The sequence below is a fragment of the Vipera berus genome (assembly GCF_964194415.1).
Source record: "Vipera berus genome assembly, chromosome: 7".
Lineage (NCBI taxonomy): Eukaryota > Metazoa > Chordata > Lepidosauria > Squamata > Viperidae > Vipera > Vipera berus.
In genome coordinates this window covers 14004566-14026877 of record NC_138209.1, presented here as the reverse complement: position 1 = coordinate 14026877, position 22312 = coordinate 14004566, and the positions used below count along the sequence as shown (strand labels likewise).

The window sequence follows — 22312 nt, the reverse complement described above, 5'->3', positions numbered from 1 at the left end:
TAAAGTCTGAAGGAAACATTCCATTTATTGCATAATATTGAGCTATGTACACACACATACGTACAAAATAAGCATTTGATAAAGTTCTTTTACACTTGCAGTAAAAAGAGGCCGGTTGGCTACCCAAACAGCCAAGTGACCCCCTTAATGCTTTTAAAGCTTTTTTCATTAGGGAAAGTGCAAAACATGGTTGAATTATAAGGTACACAAGTACTGCGGCTCCATGTCAACCAAAATTGAATTACGACTAAAGTCCACCTTGCTCGGCTGACTGAAAAATAAAACCCTCTTCATGGCTGAGCTGGATCAGGATTGCAATTAGCTTTTCCCTCCATCAGTCCCGAATGGACTAATTCCATTAGTTTCCATGGATTCAGTCATTATCAACTGGACTTGGACCAGCAATTGATAAAATTATCAGGGGCAGGGGAAGGAATATTCATTGTGACTTTTACCATAAAGTGTGCCTATGGGGGAGAGAGATTTGGGGGAGAAAAGAAAGCTGGTCGCCATTTTTCTTCCATTCATCCCACCCCACTGTAATTTGGCTCTGGATCTCAGTGGGGCAGAGATCCCCCCCAAAAAAAGCATCATCCATTCATAAGACAGGCAGAATGGCAAAGCGACGTTCAGTAGAAGTCTGCAAGAAACACATCTGCACACTGAGATGGAAAGAAAACATGGTCTATGCTGTGACATTCCCATTCCTGGAGGGAAATGAAAAATACGCTGAAACACAAATTCTCCTTTGAACAATTAACACAAAGGTAAAGTAATCCAATTCTGCGGGGTCTCTGCTGCCTGGCAGCTCTCAGAGAGGAAGTTGTGAGGTCAAACGGAGGTTAAGAAGATTGTTTTCTGCAGACTGTAGGAAATGGAGAAATTCTGTAAAGGAGAAAAACTTCTAAGCTTTTCATTTCCCGTCACTACTCTTCCAATAATCACCTTGGTGCCTTCAAAGGCATAAAGAAATTATCCCCAGAGCTGAGAAACCTGGTCTACGAGCAAAGAGGGAAGTTCAAAGCTGAAGGAGAAGGAAATGGAAAGAAATTCAGAGTTGCAGAGATGGAAAAGAAATTCACAGCAGGCAGAATCTTATTTTTGACAAAGATGCCGAGGCCTCAAAGATATAAAGGTAATTCCACAGACTTCAGAGAAGCGGAGAGAGGCTGTTTTAAACCAACAAAAATCACCCAAGAAGCATAAAATAAATTTTAAGAGATAGGTCAAAAATGTGAACATTAAAACCTCAAGAAAGATTGATAGACCTTTTTCCGGTGTCCTTTTTCTTATATACCTCCCTTCCCACCCACCCCACCCCCCGTTTTCTCGTTGGCTTCCCTGAGTAACTTGTCCCATTTCCCTACAAAAGGAAGAACAAGACAAGGTTTTTCTCTCAGTTTCGAGTGGTCTCTGTTGGGGGTGGCTTGTGCTCAGGCCAAGCTGAAGCCCTCATAGTGGTCGATGGCTTGAGTAAGTTGTGTGCTCAGGGTTTCTTTACTGGTGTACTTGGGCAAGTCAAGGAGGTTGTAGCAGGTGTGGGCCACTGGCAAGTACTGCTCATCACTGGAGGTGGACTGAATGACCATGCGTAAACTGGACATGCCGTAGATGGGGATCCGGTCGCTGCCCGTCAGGAACACTGGCAGAGGATATAAGAGACACCAGCAGAAAAAGCACGTCAGAAAGTCATCAGGGGCTGTTATTTAATTCTTTTTTAATTTTTGTATTGTTCTTTTTACTGTTGTTAGCCGCCCTGAGTCCTTCGGGAGATAGGGCGGCATATAAGTCCCAAAAATAAATAAATAAATAAATAAATAAAACAACACTTGTAGGAAAGCAGCACTTGCCTCCCTTCAAAGACCGCTTCCTGTTCCTCCAGCAATGAGCTGCCCTTACTGCAATCCAGGTAGCCCTCGATCTGCACTCGTAATTGGAACCAAAATTTATGTTGTTAAGCCAGGCGGTTGTTAAATTGATTCACCTAGTTCAGGGGTAGGCAACCTTGGCTCTTTTATGACTCGTGGACTTCAACTCCCAGAATTCCTGAGCCAGCATGGCTCAGCTTGGAAACCTCTCCCTTTTCCCTCAGCATGGCTGGCTCAGGAATTCTGGGAGTTGAAGTCCACGAGTCATAAAAGAGCCAAGGTTGCCTACCCCTGACCTAGTTAAGTGAATTTGGCTTCCCCCCAACAGATTGTCAGAAGGCGGCGTCAAAGGTCACAGATGACAATCACATGACCCTGGGAAGCTGCAGCTGTCGTATATAATATGCTAGTTGCTAAATGCCCAAATTTTGATCACATGACGGTGGGAATGCTGCAAGGATTGCTTGCCACCGTGCCTTTGAACGGTCCCTAAATGAATGGTTGTAAGCTGAGAACTACTAGAAGTCCAGTTCATTTAGCAACTGTTCAAAGTTACAACGGCACTGGAAAAAGTGACTTATGGCCAATTTTCACACTTATGACTGTTGTAGCCACCCCATGGTCAAATGATCACAATTCAGACAGCTGGCAACTGACTCATGTTTTATGACGGTTGCAGCGTCCCAGGGTCATGTGATCCCCTTTTGCGACCTTCTGACAAGCAAAGCCAATGGGGAAGCCAGATTCACTTAACAACCGTGTTGCTAACTTAACTGCAGTGATTCACTTAACAACAGTGGCAAGGTTGTAAAATGGGGCAAAACTCAATAAATGTCTCGCTTAGTGACATAAATTTTGGGCTCAATAAGTCAAGGACTACCTATACCTGTAATACCTGTCTGTGGAGTGCAGAAATACAAAACTGATCTTCTTGCTCATCCTAATTAGTTTAGGCTTCCAAGCCTAAAAATTGATTCATTTATGTCACAAACTGCCCCCCCCCCGGTGCCTGTTCATTATTTTTGCTTAGGGTTTTCCCATTGCCTCATTAACTCCACTCCCTATTTAAACTGAATCCACAAAGCACGACCATCCACAGTGACCTCAGCCTATGGTGTCTTGCAATCTTATCCTAAATTCCCAAAAGATATAAGACATTGACCAAAAAGAAAAAAAGATCTAGACAATCCTTTGATTTACAGTTACGAAGTTTGGACCAATTTGATCCTTCTTCCATTCCTGTTGACCCTTGTGTTCCGTAAACTGATCTTCCCAACCAACAAAATCTGTGACAAATATCTTCAAAAACCATGCCATTTCTGTCAGTCTGAGAATCTGCCCTCTTTTCACTTTCGCTTCACTTTCTCAGGGTCTTGCGGAAGAACAGGGTAGAACAACGGCTAATGACCCTCTTTTACCGGTCTACTATAGAAAGCGTCCTCTCGTATGGTATTGTGGTTTGGTATGCTGGTCTGACAGCCGCGGATAGGAAAGTATTACAGAAGGTGGTGAGTACAGCACAAGACATTGTGGGCTGTCCCCTGACACCACTGGATGACATCGCCAAGGCTCGTTGCCTTGGAAGAGTGAGGAAAATTCTCAGGGATGACTCACACCCTGGACGGTATCTCTTTACTCTCCTACCATCGGGTAGGAGATATAGGAGTATAGCCAGCCGCACCAACAGGCTGAAAAACAGCTTTTATCTGTGGGCTGTTAGGCTTTTGAATGAGAAATAACTTTTGTGAATTTTATGCAGAATTGACTTGGGAGGCCGGTGTGTGGTGTAGTTGGTTCACATGGTGTAGTAAGATGGAGGGTTTGTTGTCACTGTGTGTTGGGGGGGGAGCACAAAGGGAGGCTCAGCTAATCTCAATGTACACATAGTTGTACTTTGACAATAAAGGTTCATTTCTTATTTCTTAAAATAATCTAGTATTTTAGGGGGGGGGACTTCAAAGAAGAAGAAAACCAGCAGTCTCAAAAGTTTCTCATTGCTAGTTTTCTGCATGGAAGAGCAGGAGGTTTGTCGAAGAATTTTTCTTATATTTTCTTCACAGCTAAGCTAGAAGAATTGCCCATCACATGGCTGAAATCTATCTTCTATGTTTTACTGCCAAACCTCAATGAGAACATCGCTGGTCTGAACTGAGTCTCAGCTGAAGAAAATAGTTATAGTTCTATACAAATACTTACAAAGAAATTTCTTCTTCTTTTCTAAAGGGAATTCGTGAAATGTTTCCCAGAACATTTGAACAGTAGGGTGTGTAGCTGAATAATCTCCCTTGTAACTTGCACTCTGAAAAACAGATACAAAGGGCAACATGTTGTTTAAGAACAAGAGGTCAGTTATAATAATAATTTGAAATTATAATTTGGGTGTGTTGGATAAAGTTATGCTTCTGAAAGATCAATTTTGCTCTCCTATATCCCCAATGAATTACAAAATAGTAAATGACTACATAATAATTTTAGAACTGGACTGTGACATGACGTAGAAAGCAGAATAGTAAAAAATAAATAAAATTGAACCCCAATCCTTTACAGCCCAGATGTTGGTACTCCAAAGGGTTCAATATGCTCCACGTGAACATTTATATCAAAATATTTAAAAATCCACAACATTCTGCTGTGAAAAGGGATTGCCAATGGAACGTCCTAATTAGTGTAGTGGAAACCCCATACATAATTAAAAACCTCACACCTAATTAAAAAGAAATAGTGATAAGGTATCTTAAGAGTCTCTCTGTCATTTTGTCACAATACTCATACTTAATACTAGTTATGGTGTTTAAAGCCCTACATGGCAGGGGTCCGGAGTACCTTAGGGAACACCTGCTGCCGGCGTCAACTTCCCTCCGCCCTGTGCGTTCCCACAGAGAGGGCCTCCTCAGGGTGCCACCGGTCAGAGAATGTAGATTGGTGGCCCCCAGGGGGAGATCTTTCTCTGTGGGCGCCCCGGAGCTATGGAACCAGTTACCGGTTGAGCTCCGGACGGCGCCCGATCTTCGCTCCTTTCGCCGCGATCTGAAAACATACCTGTTCGAACAAGCCGGCCTGGCCTGAGGGGGGATTGGTGGGGTTTTTACTATTATTTTATTGGGGTTTTATTAATGTACTTATTGTTTTTTATGGGCATGTATTTAATTACTTTTTAATTTTTGTAGCTTTGTGTTTTATTCTTGCCCTGTACACCGCCCTGAGTCCTTCGGGAGAAGGGCGGTATAGAAATATTAATAAATTAAATTAAAATTAAAATTAATAGCAATAGCACTGAGACTTATGGGAAGGTAGAGGCTAAAACACATGAAGAATGGTGATAGGAATTGGGTATGTCTAGTCTAGTGAAAAGAAGGACTGGGGTGACATGATAGCAGTGTTCCAATACTTGAGGGGGTGCCACAAAGAAGAGGGCGTCGACCTACTTTCCAAAGCACCAGAAACAATGGTTGCAAACTAAGCAACCTAGAACAGAAGTCTTCAACCTTGGCAACTTGTAAGACTCGTGGACTTCAACTCCCAGAATTCCTCAGCCAACTTTTTAAAGTTGCCAAGGTTGAGGACCCCTGACCTAGAACTAAGGAGAAATTTCCTAACAGCGAGAACAATTAACCAGTGGAACAGCTTGCCTTCAGAAGTTGTGGGTGCTCCATCACTGGAGGCTTTTAAAAAAAGACTGGAAAGCCATTTGTCTGAAATGGTATAGTGTCTCCGGCTTAAACAGCGGGTTGGATTAGAAGACCTCCAAGTTCCCTTCTAACTCTATTATTTTATTCTTCTGTTATACACCACTTTATAGTGCTTTTGCCGTGCTCTCTAAGTGATTTACAGAATTAGCATATTGCCCCCAACAATCTGGATCCTCATTTTACCAACCTTGAAAGGATGGAAGGCTGGGTCAACCTTGAGCCGGTCAGGATCAAACTCCTGGCAGCTGGCAGAGTTAGCCTGTAATATTGCTTTCTAACCACTGCGCCATCATGGCTCAAGTAGCATTGTTTCCTTTTTTTCATTGTTTATCCTATTGTCCCATTACCTTTACTTGTTATGTTTACATTACTTTCATTTCTTCGTTCTTATTGTTGTAAGCCGACTAGAGTAGCCCCTTGGTGAGACGGGCAGCAAATAAATTTTAAAAAATAACAATCTTTTTAACAAGGTGGGTGGCACGTAAATTTAATAATAATAAAATCTGAGTGCTGTGACAATGAGGAACAGGGTGCTCTTCAGACGCTTTCTCACAACGATGGTCAGATTGGAATGGTACATTTTGAGAAGAGGATTTTCCTGTCCTGAGACATATATTTTTCTAGAGATCGTAGCTGCCTACCTTAATTTCTAGACAAGCCAAGACGTGGAAGTAAGTCAAATGGGTGTCCACTAACCTCTTCCAGCTCCTTCCAGTTGTATTTGCTACTTCCCACGATCATAGCCCTCAGCTCAGTAGGCTGGAAGAGTTCAAGCACCTTCCCACCACACACCTTCAAGAAGCCACTTGAGAAAGCAGTGTACCACTCATGCACGGAGGCATTGAAGACGTAATTCACGTAGGCATCCACAAATTCCTGTCTGGGGGAATTGGAAGGAACACTGTGTTTCGCTATTTATATTATATGGGTTGTCGGAGCTGCTGCAACTTATTTCTCTCTAAATAGAAACGATCCTTGGCTCCATTGGTTGAGAAAGGCATAGTTTATTAGAGATCAAATGTACTGCAGTGCTGCAAAGCCAGAACTAAGAATCGCGCACCAAAATCCCTACATTCAACTTTTCCCTCCCTTAACTGTCTCTCTTTGCTCACCCCCAGGTAACCAATCAGGTTTAGCTAAGATGTTTTCATAATGGTCTGTTATGGTAGTTTGACATGCAGTTCCCTCCTTCTTCTAGCTCAGAGGTAGGCAACCTCGGCTCTTTTATGACTCGTGGACTTCAACTCCCAAAATTCCTGAGCCAGCACAGCTGGCTTAGGAATTCCGGGAGTTTAAGTCCACGAGTCATAAAAGAGCCGAGGTTGCCTACCCCTGTTCTAGCCGGATGACCTTGAGGCAGCCTCTCATGGAGATACAGCCCTTACTTTCATTTCCCCCTTCATTCCCCCTCCCCACAATTCATGGCAGTCTGTCACAGCACAGCAGTGAAACATTTCTTCAACCTTACCGTCACCCAACACTTACCTATTATTGTTCTGGACAGGTATTTTGTCTCCATCAGGAACAAGATTTTTCTGTTCCACTACGCCATAACTTTCTTTGCATATCTGTATTTCCAATCCAAAGAAACAGTGGCAAAGCTGCTTTATACTTTTATCTCTTGAGCAACAACAACAGTATTATTATTTCCCACAAGGGACACGTTTTAAACAAAACTTTTGGCTTTCCAACATAACTAATGTTAAGATAGTCTTGGTTTATTGCAAATGACAATTTCTAATTTGACATACCAGGGATACGGAAGTGTCAACTATGCAAAAACTAAGTATACCATTCATTCCACAGAGGCATTAAAATCCCAGAATTCTCAACTATTTGTTCAATCTTGAATTTTCAGGATTGTGGTCAATCCTGAAAATTAGGAAAATTGGGGGTACCATTTGAGGTTTGCATTCTGAGATACTTTCAGATTAATAAAGTTTCCAGGCTGCCTCTGTCTCTTTTTCTCTCTCTGTGATAATCCAGCATGAGGAAGCAGGACTTTCAAAAGAAGCATCCACAATCATGAATGAAAGAATTTCAAAGGACTAATTGACCCATGAAGTCCAACTCTCTGTGGGCGTGCCTGCCCTCTGGAATCAGCTGCCTGTGGAGCTCCGGATAGCTCCCGACCTTCGCTCTTTTCGCTGTGACCTAAAAACCTGGTTATTCGAGCTTGCCGGCCTGGACTGAGGGATTGGGGTTTTAAATTTCATAATTTAATTTATTTTGTTTTGGGCTAAATTTAATTTAATCTATTTTTAACTTCTGTATGTCATATTTTAATTGCCCTGTATATCGCCCTGAGTCCCTCAGGAGAAGGGCGGTATATAAATCAAATAAATAAATAAATAAATAAATAAATAAATAAATAAATAAATAAATAAATAAATAAATCCAAATTAAAGTCCTAAAAAAGAAGACTGTCCAGAATCTGCTTGAAAACGTTCAGTGAGGGGATGGTTGGTCAAACATGTTCTACAGTTAAGACTTTCCCCCCCCTCTCCAATCAATATTTTCCTCTTACACTCCAACATGATAAGCCAACAGATCAACTCCATATATTTTCACACTTACGGTTGAAAGGACCCCAAAATAGGGGGTTGGGAGATATGGGGCTGAGAAGAAAAACTACGCCAGCAAGAAGGATACAACTTTTCAGTAATATGTTTATCCAAAATCTTTTTTCTCTATATCCCAAATGCTCAGCACATACATCCCTATTGCTCCCAAAGCTCAAGTCTTAAGAGAGGTCAGCTTCTCTTGATGTACCTCCTGGAAATGGGAGAGCAGCGTGTAGAAAAGCCCCAACAATATGGAACTAATATTGCTCTGAAGCGCCGGCAATCCTTAAGCTTTCATAAACCAAAAAAATAGGAATGAGTTGCTCTTACGGTAAAGGAGAGGCAAAATGTTTCTTCAATATCTTCCCCAGGATAATCTAAAAGCTCTTGGAGGCTCCTAAACAGAAGGATAAAAATAGCAGGAAGAAAAAGGGGAGCAATTTACTGGTAGCTTTAAACAATGTCTCTTGCTTCATTACAGGTAGTCCTCACCTTATGACTATAAAGTAAAGGTAAAGGTTCCCCTGCACATGCATGCTAGTCGTTTCCGACTCTAGGGGCCGGTGCTCATCTCCGTTTCAAAGCCGAAGAGCCAGCGCTTGTCTGAGGACGTCTCCGTGGTCATGTAACTGGCATGACTAGACGCCAAAGGCGCACGGAACGCTGTTACCTTCCCACCGTAGTGGTCCCTATTTTTCTACTTGCATTTTTACGTGCTTTCGAACTGCTAGGTTGGCAGAAGCTGGGACGAGTAACAGGCGCTCACTCTGTTATGCGGCACTCGGGATTCGACCCGCCAAACTGCCGACCTTCTGATTGACAAGCTCAGCGTCCCAACCCACTGAGCCACCGCGTCCCTTCCTTACGACTATAACTGAGCCCAAATTTTCTGCTGCTAAGTGAGACAATTGCTAAGTGAGTTTTGCCCTGCTTTAAGACCTTTCTTGCCACATTTGTTAAGTGAATCACTGCAGTCGCTAAGTTAGTAACACGGTTGTTAAGTGAATCTGGCTTGCCCATTGGCTTTGCTTGTCAGGAGGTCGCAAAAGTGGATCACATGACCCCGGGACACTGCAACCGTCACAAATATGAGTCAATTGCCAAGCGTTTGAATTTTTATCATGCGACCATGGGGATGCTGCAACGGTCCTAAGTGTGAAAATCACTTTTTCCAGTGCTGATGTAATTTTGAAGAGTCATTAAATAACCGTTATAAGTTGAGGACTACCTGTCCTGGAATTATACAAGATCAATTAAAACATAATTCAGTCTGCCTGTCAAAGTCATACCTGGTGACAATCATAAAACAGGTTGGTCACGTGACTGATTCAATTTTATGACCTTTTTTGCAGATCCACAACCGTTAAGCAAATGCCATGGTCATTAAGCAAACCAGTGGTTCACTATGGGCACACTTTTTCCAAAAAACAGAAGTAAATGCCAGCTTTTGGCAAAACTGTCAGAAACGTGATCAGATGACCACGGGATGTTGCAAATGGCTGTAAATGTAGGGCGATTGCCAAGCAACCAAGTGCAATAACTTAATCATGGAGGAAGAGGGGAGCTGCCCATTTGAAACTGAGTATGTGTCTTAAGTTGTTGTTGCTGTTAGCTGCGAAGTCATGTCCGACCCATCGCGACCTTATGGACAACGTTCCTCCAGGCCTTCCTGTCCTCTACCATCTTCTGGAGTCCATTTAAGCTCACGCCTACTGCTTCAGTGACTCCATCCAGCCACCTCATTCTCTGTTGTCCCTTTCTTCTCTTGCCCTCAATCTTTCTCAGCCTTAGGCTCTTCTCCAGTGAGTCCTTCCTTCTCATTAGGTGGCCAAAGTATTTGAGTTTTAGCTTCAAGATCTGGCCTTCTAAAGAGCAGTCAGGGTTGATCTCCTCTAGGACTGACCGGTTTGATCGCCTTGCAGTCCAAGGGACTCGCAGGAGTCTTCTCCAGCACCATAGTTCAAAATGTGTCTTAAGTACCCACCAGGTAACTCTGTCGGAACCTCAAAAGCAATTGGTCGTAAGACAAGGACCATCTATCTGTATTTCACAATCTAATATGACTTCCGGCAGTTCAGCAGTTCAAGTCTCCGACCGGCTCAAGGTTGACTCAGCCTTCCATCCTTCCAAGGTGGGTAAAATAAGGACCCAGATTGTTGGGGGGCAACAGGCTGACTCTGTAAACCACTTAGGGAGGGCTGTAAAGTTGTAAAGTGCTATTGCTATTGCTATAATGTATTAAAGTACAGAAAAAGGCATGGCACAAATCAAGAGAAACCTCAAATTTCAGATGCAGTGAGACAGTGATATCTCCTGCCTTTTGTAGAGAAACTCACAAGAAGCACACAAAATGCTCCCTCTTGTTTTTCCTAACAGCACTTCGTGAGATAGACTGGGCTATATGAAAGAGAGAGAGAGAGGTTGGCCCAAAATCAACCAGTGAGACAATCCATGGCAGACTAAAACCTGGGTCTCTTCACTCTTCATCCCCTATCTTTACCACTAAACCACACTGGTCGTCAAATTTCGCACAAATTTCGCACATACGATTCATTGCTCTTTTCCAAAGAGTATAATCACCTGGTTTGCTTTGGATGTTACCTTGGGCGATGTAAAGCTGCGCCGCCAAGGAAATGTACTCAATTTCAGCCTAAAGTACGCGTTTTCCAACTCTTTTCCTTTTTCCTCTAAAACAATCGGGACAATTGTAATTTTATGCTGATCATGCAAAATTGGCCAGGATAACATCCCTGTGCAACATCTACCTTCCTTCCAAAGGAGATAGCTCCTTCAAGTCGTCCAGGCTGGGTTTCGCATCCAGAAGTTTCTTATATAAAGCCAGTGGAAAATGGAGGTCCACCACGGTGAAGTTGTAGATAGCCAGACCACAGACGATGCCAATTAGGTGAAACCAATTGTGCTCAACAAAACACTTTAGAAAAAAGGAAAACATTAGGAGGGAGCCTAGAATTAAAATTATAGATTTCAGGTTAAAAAGCTGCTAAATTTACTTCCAAGACCAACATTTGTTTTCTTCACTGGAATACTCCAGATGTACTATACTACCACACAGAATAATCTGAACCCTACAGAACTCCAAGACTAAATAAACTCTTGAGTCAATTACAGATAGCCCTCGCCTTACAACCATAATGCAGCCTCCCCGCCACAATCTTTATGTCACTAGTTATAAATTGGGTTGTAACCAGGGCTTTTTTTCTCATAGAACACTCAGAACGCTCAGAAAAAAGCTTTTGCACAAGCTGTGTTACTCCCTCTATTGGCTTTCGAAAGCCAATAGGAATTGCTACTGAGCACGCCAAAAGACCCGGCTGGCAAACATTGCACAGGCAAGTTGTCTGCAGCGAAGGCAAGTTGGCAGGAACTTTGCACCCTCCCTGCTGCCCAACTACACCATCTCAACTAGGTAAGTGAGGACAAGGAGTGGGAGGTGGGTTCTGTGGAATCCATGTGTACTCTTTCCTTGTGCTCACCTGTGTCAGCCAGGTTGGTGGCCTACCTGGTGCTGGACCTGCGCCACCGCTGCCTCGCCCTGCGTGCCTATGTGGCCACCCTGCAGCGCCTGGCCTGCACCAACTCCGCCCCGCGCAGCCCTGCCATGTAAAGTGGGCCCTGCTGCTCCCACAGCACCAGCCACGCCGGCTCCGGCCCCGGGAGGCAGTCTGCCACCAAAACCCCTCACGTCCGTGACCACAGCAGTGCCACCACCCCCGCCTCCTACGCCCGCCAAGATCAGAGTTCCGGCACCTTTTTTTTTTAAGAAAAAAAACCACTAAACTGAACTGATTTTATGATCTTTTCTGCAACAGTTGTTAAGCAAACACAATGGTCGTAAAGCAGCTACCTTGGTCATGAAACAAATGTCATGACCATTAATCAAACCAATGGTTTGCTATGGGACATTTTTGCTGAAAACTGAAGGTAAATGCCGGGATTTAGCAAAAATGTGGACTGTGGGCAAATAGCCCTAAATGGCTGACATGTGTTCTTATGACTGGGGGGGGGGGGAGAACAGCTTGGCCATTGGAACATCAGAACCAACTCATAAATACCACAGGGAGGCCCATTGTTACTTGAAAGAGACGCTAAGCAAGGACTGTCTGAATCCAGAAGAATGTAGTAGTCAGACTTACAGTATCTGAGAACCAGAGTAGATTGGAGTCTGAATAGCAGGTGAACATTCCATAGATGGGATTCAAGAGCTCTTTCAGAAGCAGGAGAAAGAATTCCTTTGTGACCCCACCAGCATCCACAGCTTCCTCACCGTCAAAGATCACCTACCAGAACATACTGAGTTGATTTCAACAAGGGCAACTTTATTTAATTATTAAAGACAGAATACGGCCGCCCACCTCGCAAACAGTTCCTTAAGGTGGTTTGCATGGGCCAAAGAGAATAACCAATTGCCGTTGTCTACGGAGATTCTCAGTCATCCAGGTCATGGTTGACCCAAAGGTGCTTTTTCAAGAGGCAACTGGACTTTGTTTTTCCGTGAAGACATTTCGCTTCTCACCCAAGATGATTCTTCAGTTCTGAACTGATGAAGCTTCTTGGATGAGAAGGAAAACGTCTTTTAAGGAAAAACAAAGGAAGTCCAGTTGCCTTTTCAAAAAGCACCTTTGGGACAATGGATTCACTGAAAAAAACGGGGTGCCAAGCCACGGCAGGGGATCTCACCTCTCTGAGAAAGTCATCGCATTTTATTTTATTTTTTTTTAAAAATTGAATGCTATCTCTCAAGCAGGGTTACCCTTCATAGCGTTCTTCATTCCATGTAGAGACAATTATTTTGTATGGGTGAAGGAGTCCATCATGTGGAATTTCACCAGTAATCAGAAATAAAACATACTGAAGCAGCCCAGAGGCGAATTGGATGCTGCTGTGAGGATTAGATCACATTGATAGGAGCTTACCTTCAAAGGCTTTTTCAAGTCAACATCCGAATGGATGCTCAGTTCCCTCAAAGCATCGCCAACCAAGTTGCTCCTGCGAACGTGAAGGACCAGGAATGGGTTTCGGGCCAGAAGGGGTTCCAGGGTGAGAAACATAAAGACATTCTGTAGATTTGCTCCACTAATGGCCACCTAAAAACATTTGAGAAATGGATTTCAAGGGATATTTCCCCAACAATTCCCCACCTCTTGTTCCACTGACATCCAAGGAGAAGAGTTATGTTTCTTTAAGTAGAAAGAAGTTGCTAGCCGGGTGGCGCAGTGGTTAGAATGCAGTATGACAGGCTAACTTTGCCCACTGCCAGCAGTTCGATCCTGACTGGCTCAAGGTTGATTCAGCCTTCCATCCTTCTGAAGTCGGTAAAATGAAGGCACAGATTGTTGAGGAGAATTTGCTGACTCTGTAAACCATTCAGAGAGTGCTGTAAAGCTCTAGGACAGGGGTCTTCAAACTTGGCCCTTTTATGACTTGTGGACTTCAAATTCCCTGGCTGAGGAATTCTGGAAGTTGAAGTCCCAAGTCATAAAAGGGCCAGGTTTTAAGACCCCTGCTCTAGGAAGTAGTATATAAATGTACGTGCTCTTGCTCTTGCTAAACCATTATAATGAGGCAATCTCAAAAGCTGAGGATATTATTGGGTTTGGATATATCCTGGGGTTTAAATATTAATCTTCTAAGATAGGAAGCAGTTGCTTAGACTCCCAACTTTGGCAACATCCAGTTGGGTGGACTTCTCAACTGTTAAGCATGCTGGTTGTGAAGTTCTGGTGCCCATTCCACCCATTTGGCAGCTGCCAAGACTGGAAATACTGCCCACGGATAGAAAGGAATACAACCTCAATACTGAATTCCTCCATTCTTTTCAGAGCTAAACAACGGGCAGAATTACATTATGTGCAAGAGAGCAAAACGTGTTCTAACCATCAACACTTTGAGCTGTCATTATTATTCTTCCCCTAACCCTAACCCAAACCCCCAAGATGTTAATATGCAAATAGGGAGAAAGAAGGGAAAAGGAATATTTCTCTATCTTTAAAAATATTCTATTCATGGTTATGGGATCCTTTCATGTTAGATGTCCAACAAGCAAAAACCTATAAAATACATTCAATAAGGATAAGAAAGGATTGCTCTCAAATCAAATCCAGCCTTCTTGAATACAGCTCTTAGTGTACAGCAACACACTGTGTGAATGTTGAAAGACACAGAGCCCGGCCCATTTGCTGGTATACTGGCAAACAACAAAGCCAAGAAAGTGGTTTCACTCTGGCAGTCTAAAGTTTGATGTAGACGTGGGAGGAGGAGGTGGAGGAGGAGGAGGAAGAGGAGGAGACTTTTCTATGGAAATCTCCAGTCGGGGGGGGGGACGACACACTGTGTTGACCTAAAAAACCTAACACACCTGTTTTCTAGGATGGGAGACCACCAGAAGCTAAATAAGTTTGTAGGCTACAATAACAAATGGGAAAAAAACAAGGTACTGGGATGCCTCTTCTATATTGTTGCCACAAAAATCTACATGTCCATGAAGTTATTAAGAGACACTCAACTTTAAGGAACTGAGATTACTAGCCTTTAAGACATCTTGTAAAAAAAAAACTAGTTAACTTGTCCTTTTGACTAGGTTCTCTCCAAATAACCTCATCAGTGCCATACAGGTTAGCAGGGAAGATACCATGACCATAATTTTATTTTTCCGAGTAGTCTTTTCTTTGGAGGAAAATAAGGTAGCTTATTCTTTGCACTAGCACCATCTCCTGGGAAATGCAAACTGTAACTCAGGAATGAATTCCTATCCAGCAAAAGGCAGAATTCAGCTGTGGATACTGCAAAATTATTGCTCTGCCTTCCAGGATCACTTCTGGCACCACATACAGTATATAAAGTGAAATCGCTCCTTCCAGCGCGATCTTAAAACCTACCTCTTTGAACAAGCTGGCCTGGCCTGATGGGATGGGGTCAGGTTTTATAAATTGATCTTAACTTTTTAATTTGTATTAATTTATTACGGGCATTGTTGTTTAATTACTTTTTAATTTTTGTATCTTGTTTTTTATTATGTATTGCCCTGTTCACCGCCCTGAGTCCTTCGGGAGAAGGGCGGTATACAAATTAAATTAATAAATAAATAAATAAATAATAAATCATTTCCAAAAAAGGACGGCATAAGATTCCACACTGCCTCCTGGCTGTTTGTTAGAAATGGAGGCACACGTGGCTAAAGAACAGAGCGTCCCGTTGTTTTACATTTTCTAAATGTTTAAAGAAAATAAAAGAAGACACAACCAGGTTTTAGCAAGTACACATTGTCTTAAAAGACAGCCTTACGGTATTAACAGATTAACAGAGAGCAAAGTTACAACAGCACTAAAAAAAAAAAGGGACACGAGCAATTTTCACACCTGTGATCATTGCAGCACCAACATGGTCAAAATCTGTGAACTTGACAACCGGCATGTATTCATGAGAGTTGCACTTTCTCAGCAGGCTTCCCAAAAGCAAAGTTAATGGGGAAAGCTAGATTCACTTAACAACCATGTAATTCACTTAACAACAGAGATTTCCTTAACAACTGGCAAAAACAGTCGAAAAAATGAGATGCAACTCCCTTAAGACCTACTTTGCTTACCAATGGAAATTTTGGGATCAGTTATTGTCATAGGCCAGGGGTAGGCAACCTTGGCTCTTTTATAACTCATGGACTTCAACTCCCAGAATTCCTGGGCCAGCTTCTATTTGGCCTGCTAAGATACTGCACTCCAGGAAATAGTGGAAATAGTGAGAGTGTTGTTGTTGCTGTTAGCTTCTTGTCCTCTACCATCTTCTGGAGTCCATTTTATTTTTATTTTTATTTTTATTTTAATCCCATTTATATCCCGCCCTTCTCCGAAGACTCAGGGCGGCTTACAATCTAAGCACAAATCAAATGTGCTTAGCAATAGCCTTCATTCTATGTATATGCCTGCTTATTAGGGCTTTCGCCCCCCCCCCCAAGCGGCATTCGTACAAAGTCAGCTTATTGCCCCCAACAATCTGGGTCCTCATTTTACCTACCTCGGAAGGATGGAAGGCTGAGTCAACCTTGAGCCTGGTGGGATGCAAACCTGCACTAATTGCAGGCAGCTGGTGTTACTTAAGGAGGCATTAGCCCACTGCTCCACCAAGGCTCTTGTTTAAGCTCACGCCTACTGCTTCAGTGACTCCATCCAGCCACCTCATTCTCTGATAGTGAGTGTAGCCACACACAAAAATTGATTTCATTTAATTTACGTGTATTATAATTATTATAATTCGTCGCACAGCTAGATGTTCAAACTGGATTTGGCATTTTTGTCCACCTATCAAGACCTTCCCAAGGACTTGGGATAGGCAGATATGGATCTTTGATGGTGTTAAGGGTATCAGCACAGGATGTAACCTGTTCTGAGTAAAGTTGCCCTTTGTAATTGACCAACAGTGATTTTGTCAATGACGAAGGCGGTGCTATATTTTCATAATTTTCCCTGTCACACTAAAAAACACAAAACTTTGGGAGTCACCTCCAAGATAGGAAGGTCTATAGGTGACTCAGATTGTGCACAACTGATGTAAATGAAGATCCATCTAGTTTAGCCTGGATTGAATGAAGAAACTAATTATTTCCAGCCGATTGCCCCCAAATACATTCGTGATGTTGGTTAAGGCTCATGCAGGTTGCCAGTCATCCCGTCTGGAGGAGCAAATGTTTCCCAAAGGAAAAGATAGGCAGACTGAAAGAAGGCAGCATACCTGCATCTGCAGTTTAGCATCTGTCTGCAACATCTTTGTCTTGGCTTGTGCATCAAAGATAAAAGGATAAGAGCAGAGAGTCACAGAATCCTGAAAAGAAGGAACAGTTCAATTCAATGGTGGCAGGTTCAGATTCCAGTGAGAACAGCTATGGCAAGCGGAACTGGAATATTTACCTGCATGATAGATGGTCTTTCTTTCTGTGCAAGGGAAAAGGGAGAGAAGAAAAAGAAATATAAGCAGCATGAGCTTCCAACAAGTGCATCATCAATTAACTTTCTATTCTACTCTTCCTCTAAAGCAGGGATCTTCAAACTTGGCCCTTTTATGACTTGTGGACTTCAACTCCCAGAATTCTTCAGCCAGCATGCCTAGCTGAGGAATTTTGGGAGTTGAAGTCCACAAGTCATAAAAGGGCCAAGTTTGAAGATCCTTGCTCTAAAGAATGGATACATATATGTATCAATGGGATACATACATTCTTCCTCTTAGACCAACTCTGTGGGGTTGGTCAGGCTGAAGTCCACAAAATTGTGGACTTCAACTCCCAGAATTCCCCAGCCAGCATGGCTGGATGGAGAATTCTAGGAGTTGAAGTCTATAGGTTTTAAAGTTGCAAAGTTGGACACCCTGGTTTAAATATTTTACTCTTTCAAAGGAATAGGTTTTTTAAAAAATGCCAGTACCCTACATCTCCTTTAGGAGACTGGAGACTAAAGCATATAAAGAACAGTTGCTGGAATTGGGTATGTCTAGTTTAATGAAAAGAACAATTAGGGGTGACATGATAGCAGTGTTCCAATATTTGAGGAACTACCACAAAAAGAGGGGGTCAACCTATTCTCCAAAGCATCTGAAGGCAGGACAAAAAGCAACGGGTGTAAACTAATCAAGGAAAGAAGCAACCTAGAACTAAGGAGAAATTTCCTGACAATGGGAACAATTAATCAATAGAAAGACTTGCCTTCAGAAGTTGTGGGTGCTTCATCACTGGAGGTTTTTAAGAAGAGATTGGACAACCATTTTTCTGAAATAGTATAGGGTTTCCTGCCTGAGCAGGGGTTGGACTAGAAGACCTCCAAGGTCCCTTCCAACCCTGTTATTCTGTTCTATTCCTTTAATTTATTAATTACTGTTTTGCCTCTTCGATCTATTGCACATTCTCCTTAACTACTTGACGTAGTCTAGGTAGTCAAATCTTGGAAACAAAATGATAGGTAAACAAGTAACTTGCATAAAAACTTTTCAGAATTCCCAGTTGGGAAGTATTTAATTTTGATTCAGGGTCCACAGAACATTCTAATTTAACTAGTTCCTAGAGCATTATTTAGCCTGGCAATTAAACGAAACTTCTTACCACTTCTGCTTGATGTAAAAACCACATTAGGTAGTCTTCTTGAATATCTATCAGATTAGAAATCTCTGGGATATAAAATTTGTCATATTCTATGTGGTTAGCTTTCTGATTTACCTGATATAGAAAAAACAAATACATCAGAATAACACAATAAACAACTTCTTCATAGAATCATTACAAATCCCCAAAAGAAGGCTAGCTGAAAGGAAGGAAGACTCTGCCAGATTTGGTTTCCCATTTAGCATCCTCTACAGGGTGGTGTCAAATCAAGCGTGCCTGATTTTACAACCTTTTCCCCACACGGTTATTACCGGTAAGCGAATTATTGCAGTCCTTAAGTGAACTAGATAGTCGTTAAACAAATCCAGCTTTTCCCATTGACTTTGCTTGCTGGAAGCCGGCCAGGAATGGTGCAAATGGTAATCACAGGACATCAGGATACCAAATCATAAACACATGACAGTTGCCAAGCATCCAGATTTTGATCATGTGACCATGAGGATGCTGCCATTGTTGTAAAGTCAAGGGTCTTCAAACTTGGCCCTTTTATGACTTGTGGACTTCAACTCCATGAATTCCTCAGTCAGTGTGCCTGGCTGAGGAATTCTGGGGGTTGAAGTCCACAAGTCATAAAAGGGCCACGTTTGAAGACTCCCGTTGTAAGTGGTCATAAGTTACTTTTTTCACTTAACTTTGGATCGTGGCTAAACAAATGGTCGTAAATGGAGGACTGTCTACAGCTGGCATATCAATTTGCACAATATTTTTTCAAAGTCAACACAAAAATGCATTCCTGTTTTGAACAATTTTTCTGTTAACTGCACATAATTTTTCCTAATAAAATAGAGTATTTATTCATTATAAATATTTTTTCCTTTTTTTGCCAAAGTATCTTGCACAATTTGTAAATGTATAAACACTGACATTCCTTCTTTCATTTCTCAAATAGGTTCAGGCAAAGTTGGTACATAATGACAGCAATCAAAACGCCACTAAGAGTCCTAAAATCAATTTGCAGACAGATTATTCTAAAGAAAATCTATCCATGTATTGGTTGAGAGTTAAACTGATTTGATTGCACTTAATCAACCAACCAACCAATCAATTTTTCACTCAGTTTAATTTAAAGGTAGTATTTACTTATAATGGAACTAAAAAGCTGTAGACAATAAAATTATGGCAATACTATCCACCACAAATCTTATGCCCTTTGGCAAACACAAGTTATTGCACCATATATGTAGATGAATATTAATCTAGAGAGTCAAATATGCAAAGTCTTCACATTTATACCCTGTATTACATATTTTGCAAATATGGAAAACCATACAATTCAGGACTTAAGGTATTCTATATACACAATGCAAATGTGCAATGTACAAATGTTTGGTGGAAAAACAACCAGGGGCATCACCATGATTGAAGAGCAATGTATAGACTCAGAGAATTATTTTCTTACTTTATGTAATTTCTCCAGAAGTTTTAATGCAGCTGTGATGTAACTGCTATACAAGACCGGGATTTGCAGTGTTTTTTTTCCATTCAAGAGATAAACCACAGCATCTTTATAGACATCCACTAGCCTCAAGAAATACTCTGGACATACCTGAGACCACCAGTTTTCTAAATAAGATTACATAAAGCAAAATGGGTTATTGATTTCAGTATTACAATAATGGAAATTGAATGGAAAAACCAACATGATGGCTGCTGTCCTCATTTTTTATCTGCAGGTTCTATGAAAGTGTTTCACAGCCTTGACAACTTCATGTGTGGATTTCAGCTCCCAGGATTCTGGGAGTTAGTTGGCTGGGGAATTCTGGGAATTGAAGTCCATATATCTTCAAACTGCCAGGGTTGAGACACACTGGTCTAGGATCTCAAGTACCTTCAATGTAATCAGAGATGTACTTTTGGGAAAAATCAAAAATATTAGATGTAACTCAATCTTAGAGAAGCGAATCCTCCTGAATCAAATGGATTTAATTGCTACATGAACCAAAGACTTTGCTCTTAAATCTTAATTCTTTCCATAAGTTTTAACATTACCATGTTGTTGAAATGCCTGTACTCCATATTGGTATATGGAGTCCTAAAATGGATCACAAAAATCCAAGAAGAAAAAATGGACTGCAAATTGGATTAGCGATTCCTCTGGCACTAAGGAATATTCTGTCAAGTGCCAGGGAAACCAAGAGATCCAGGTAGTTCAAACATGTATAAATATTTATTGTAAGCTTAAGCTCTCTACAAGATTCTGACCAACTAACGGTCATGGGAAATTAGCGGGTGTTAAGAATAAAACGGAATTCAAGCTGAGCTGGATTTAGATCTCTTGTGGGCACGAAGGGACTTGTGACTGATGACGTGTTTGATTCCTTCCTCAGGTTCAGCCTGGTCATATCCTACATATTAATATCTAAAAACAGTCCTACATCACTGAAAAGCATCCTTCGCCCAGGTATTAATCAGGCAACAGCAACGCACCGTGTTGCAAAGGGGAGGTTAAAATTTCTTAAAAGGGACAGTGAAATTTGGCATTATTTCCTTCACTATTTTGGAAAACATTCATTTGGTGCCTCCTGTTTAGCTTCCTGATTCAACTTTCAACAAACAAACTCCTCTTTTATTTTTGCATTATGAAACAAAGATGAGGGAATGGGTAATTTGGAAGAGATCCAAAGGATGCTGGATGAGACTATTTGCCTGCATTATTATTGTGAGGTTAAAGCATCAGTTAAGGTTCTCAACGATAATAAAAATGCAAGGAAATGGAGCAATTTGGAAGTGCCATCTAAAAAGCAACTTATAGATGAAGAAAATGAGTCCTGTGAATTGTCCACCACTGGATCTCTCATTTCATCTCATCTACTTATTTCTGACCTCTTAAAACAGTCCTTTTTGTCCCCCATCCCCGCCCCGGGAAAGATGTGTTGGTTACTCCACATGCAAGTAACTTTGAGGTGATGGTCAGGATGGGTGAAATGGAAGGTGATGTCATAAAAGCACCACTGACAATGTCCACAACCAAACCACGTGGTTTCTACGTGGTCCTCTCCCCAAGAAAGTGCTGTAGACGTTACATACAACCTAGCTCTCACTCTCAACTCAAGTGAATCAAGGAATTTAAGAGAACACTTAACTGCCCTACAGAATAAGTGGCAGTATTTCCTGGCATTTTCACAAAGTTGATATAAAACATCTTTGTGATTTATTTTGTCCCCAAATCAGTGTGAGACAGTCCCCCTCCCAGAAAAAGAGGTGTACATCTTCTACCTAAAACTTTACTGGGGTTTTTCTCCAGGCGCAGTATGGCCGTTGCCAAAGGAAGCGTTAAGGTTACATAATATTTCGAGTCTTGAAAGAGAGGGAATTCTGGAAGAATCAGATAGATTCTCATGGCTTCAACATCTGGTGGGGAGCTAGGCAGCTGGGGGATCAAAAAGCTTTCAAAGCTCTTCAAGATCTGGAAAAAAGAAGAAAGAAAATTAGGCCTGGATTATAGCTCTTACTACTAGCTCTTCTATCATGCTTGTAGTTTCTAGGACTTAATACAGCTTAATTCAGGTAGCAGGAATTCCACCCAGAAAACTGAAACAGGTAAGTGATTTACTTGGTCCTTTGAATACTATGAAGAAATGAGACATCTCAGTTGTTCTACAATCCTATCCATAAAGAGGGAGGTTCTGCCCCTTTTAATCACCAAAGAGAAACTTTGGCACAAAACTATAACCACATTCAGTTGAAGTCAATTTTAACACTTTGCACAACCAGACAGTGTATACGTCACAATGATTTGGAGCACAGTAGTTTTGGATGCTTATATACAGTAAGTCTACTTGGTCCCAGCATATCTTCCCCATACTGTAAACGCAGGGAAGCTAGGAGTAGGGCTATGGTGTGTGCTGCTTCTGCTGGCAGGATGGTGTCAACAAGGTAATGAATGAGCTGTGACACAATCCACACAACTACTTTACCCACTGGAATTACATTGATAGCACCAAATTAAAAAAAAAAGACTAAAAAGCTGCATGACGTGGGACTTTTACAAAACGGTTTGGTAAAACGAAATATTTCCTGCAGGGAAACATC

General features: G+C 41.8%; 1 protein-coding gene across 3 annotated transcripts in view; it reads right to left on the bottom strand.

Annotated features, from left to right (window-relative positions):
* Window positions 1-22312, bottom strand: part of LOC308670896 (putative E3 ubiquitin-protein ligase HERC3) — a 62063-nt gene continuing 39751 nt past the window's right edge. For all 3 annotated transcript variants that reach the window (XM_081332701.1, XM_081332703.1, XM_081332702.1), the window contains exons 13-25: window positions 21497-21686; window positions 19680-19843; window positions 18221-18334; window positions 17040-17063; window positions 16864-16953; window positions 13056-13226; window positions 12276-12419; window positions 10887-11053; window positions 8452-8518; window positions 7043-7125; window positions 6254-6437; window positions 4065-4167; window positions 1-1642 (exon numbers count right to left, since the gene is read on the bottom strand). In XM_081332701.1, coding sequence (XP_081188827.1) covers window positions 1434-1642; window positions 4065-4167; window positions 6254-6437; window positions 7043-7125; window positions 8452-8518; window positions 10887-11053; window positions 12276-12419; window positions 13056-13226; window positions 16864-16953; window positions 17040-17063; window positions 18221-18334; window positions 19680-19843; window positions 21497-21686 — 1710 coding nt within the window. In that variant the 3' untranslated portion in view covers window positions 1-1433. The remainder of the gene's footprint in view (window positions 1643-4064; window positions 4168-6253; window positions 6438-7042; window positions 7126-8451; window positions 8519-10886; window positions 11054-12275; window positions 12420-13055; window positions 13227-16863; window positions 16954-17039; window positions 17064-18220; window positions 18335-19679; window positions 19844-21496; window positions 21687-22312) is intronic.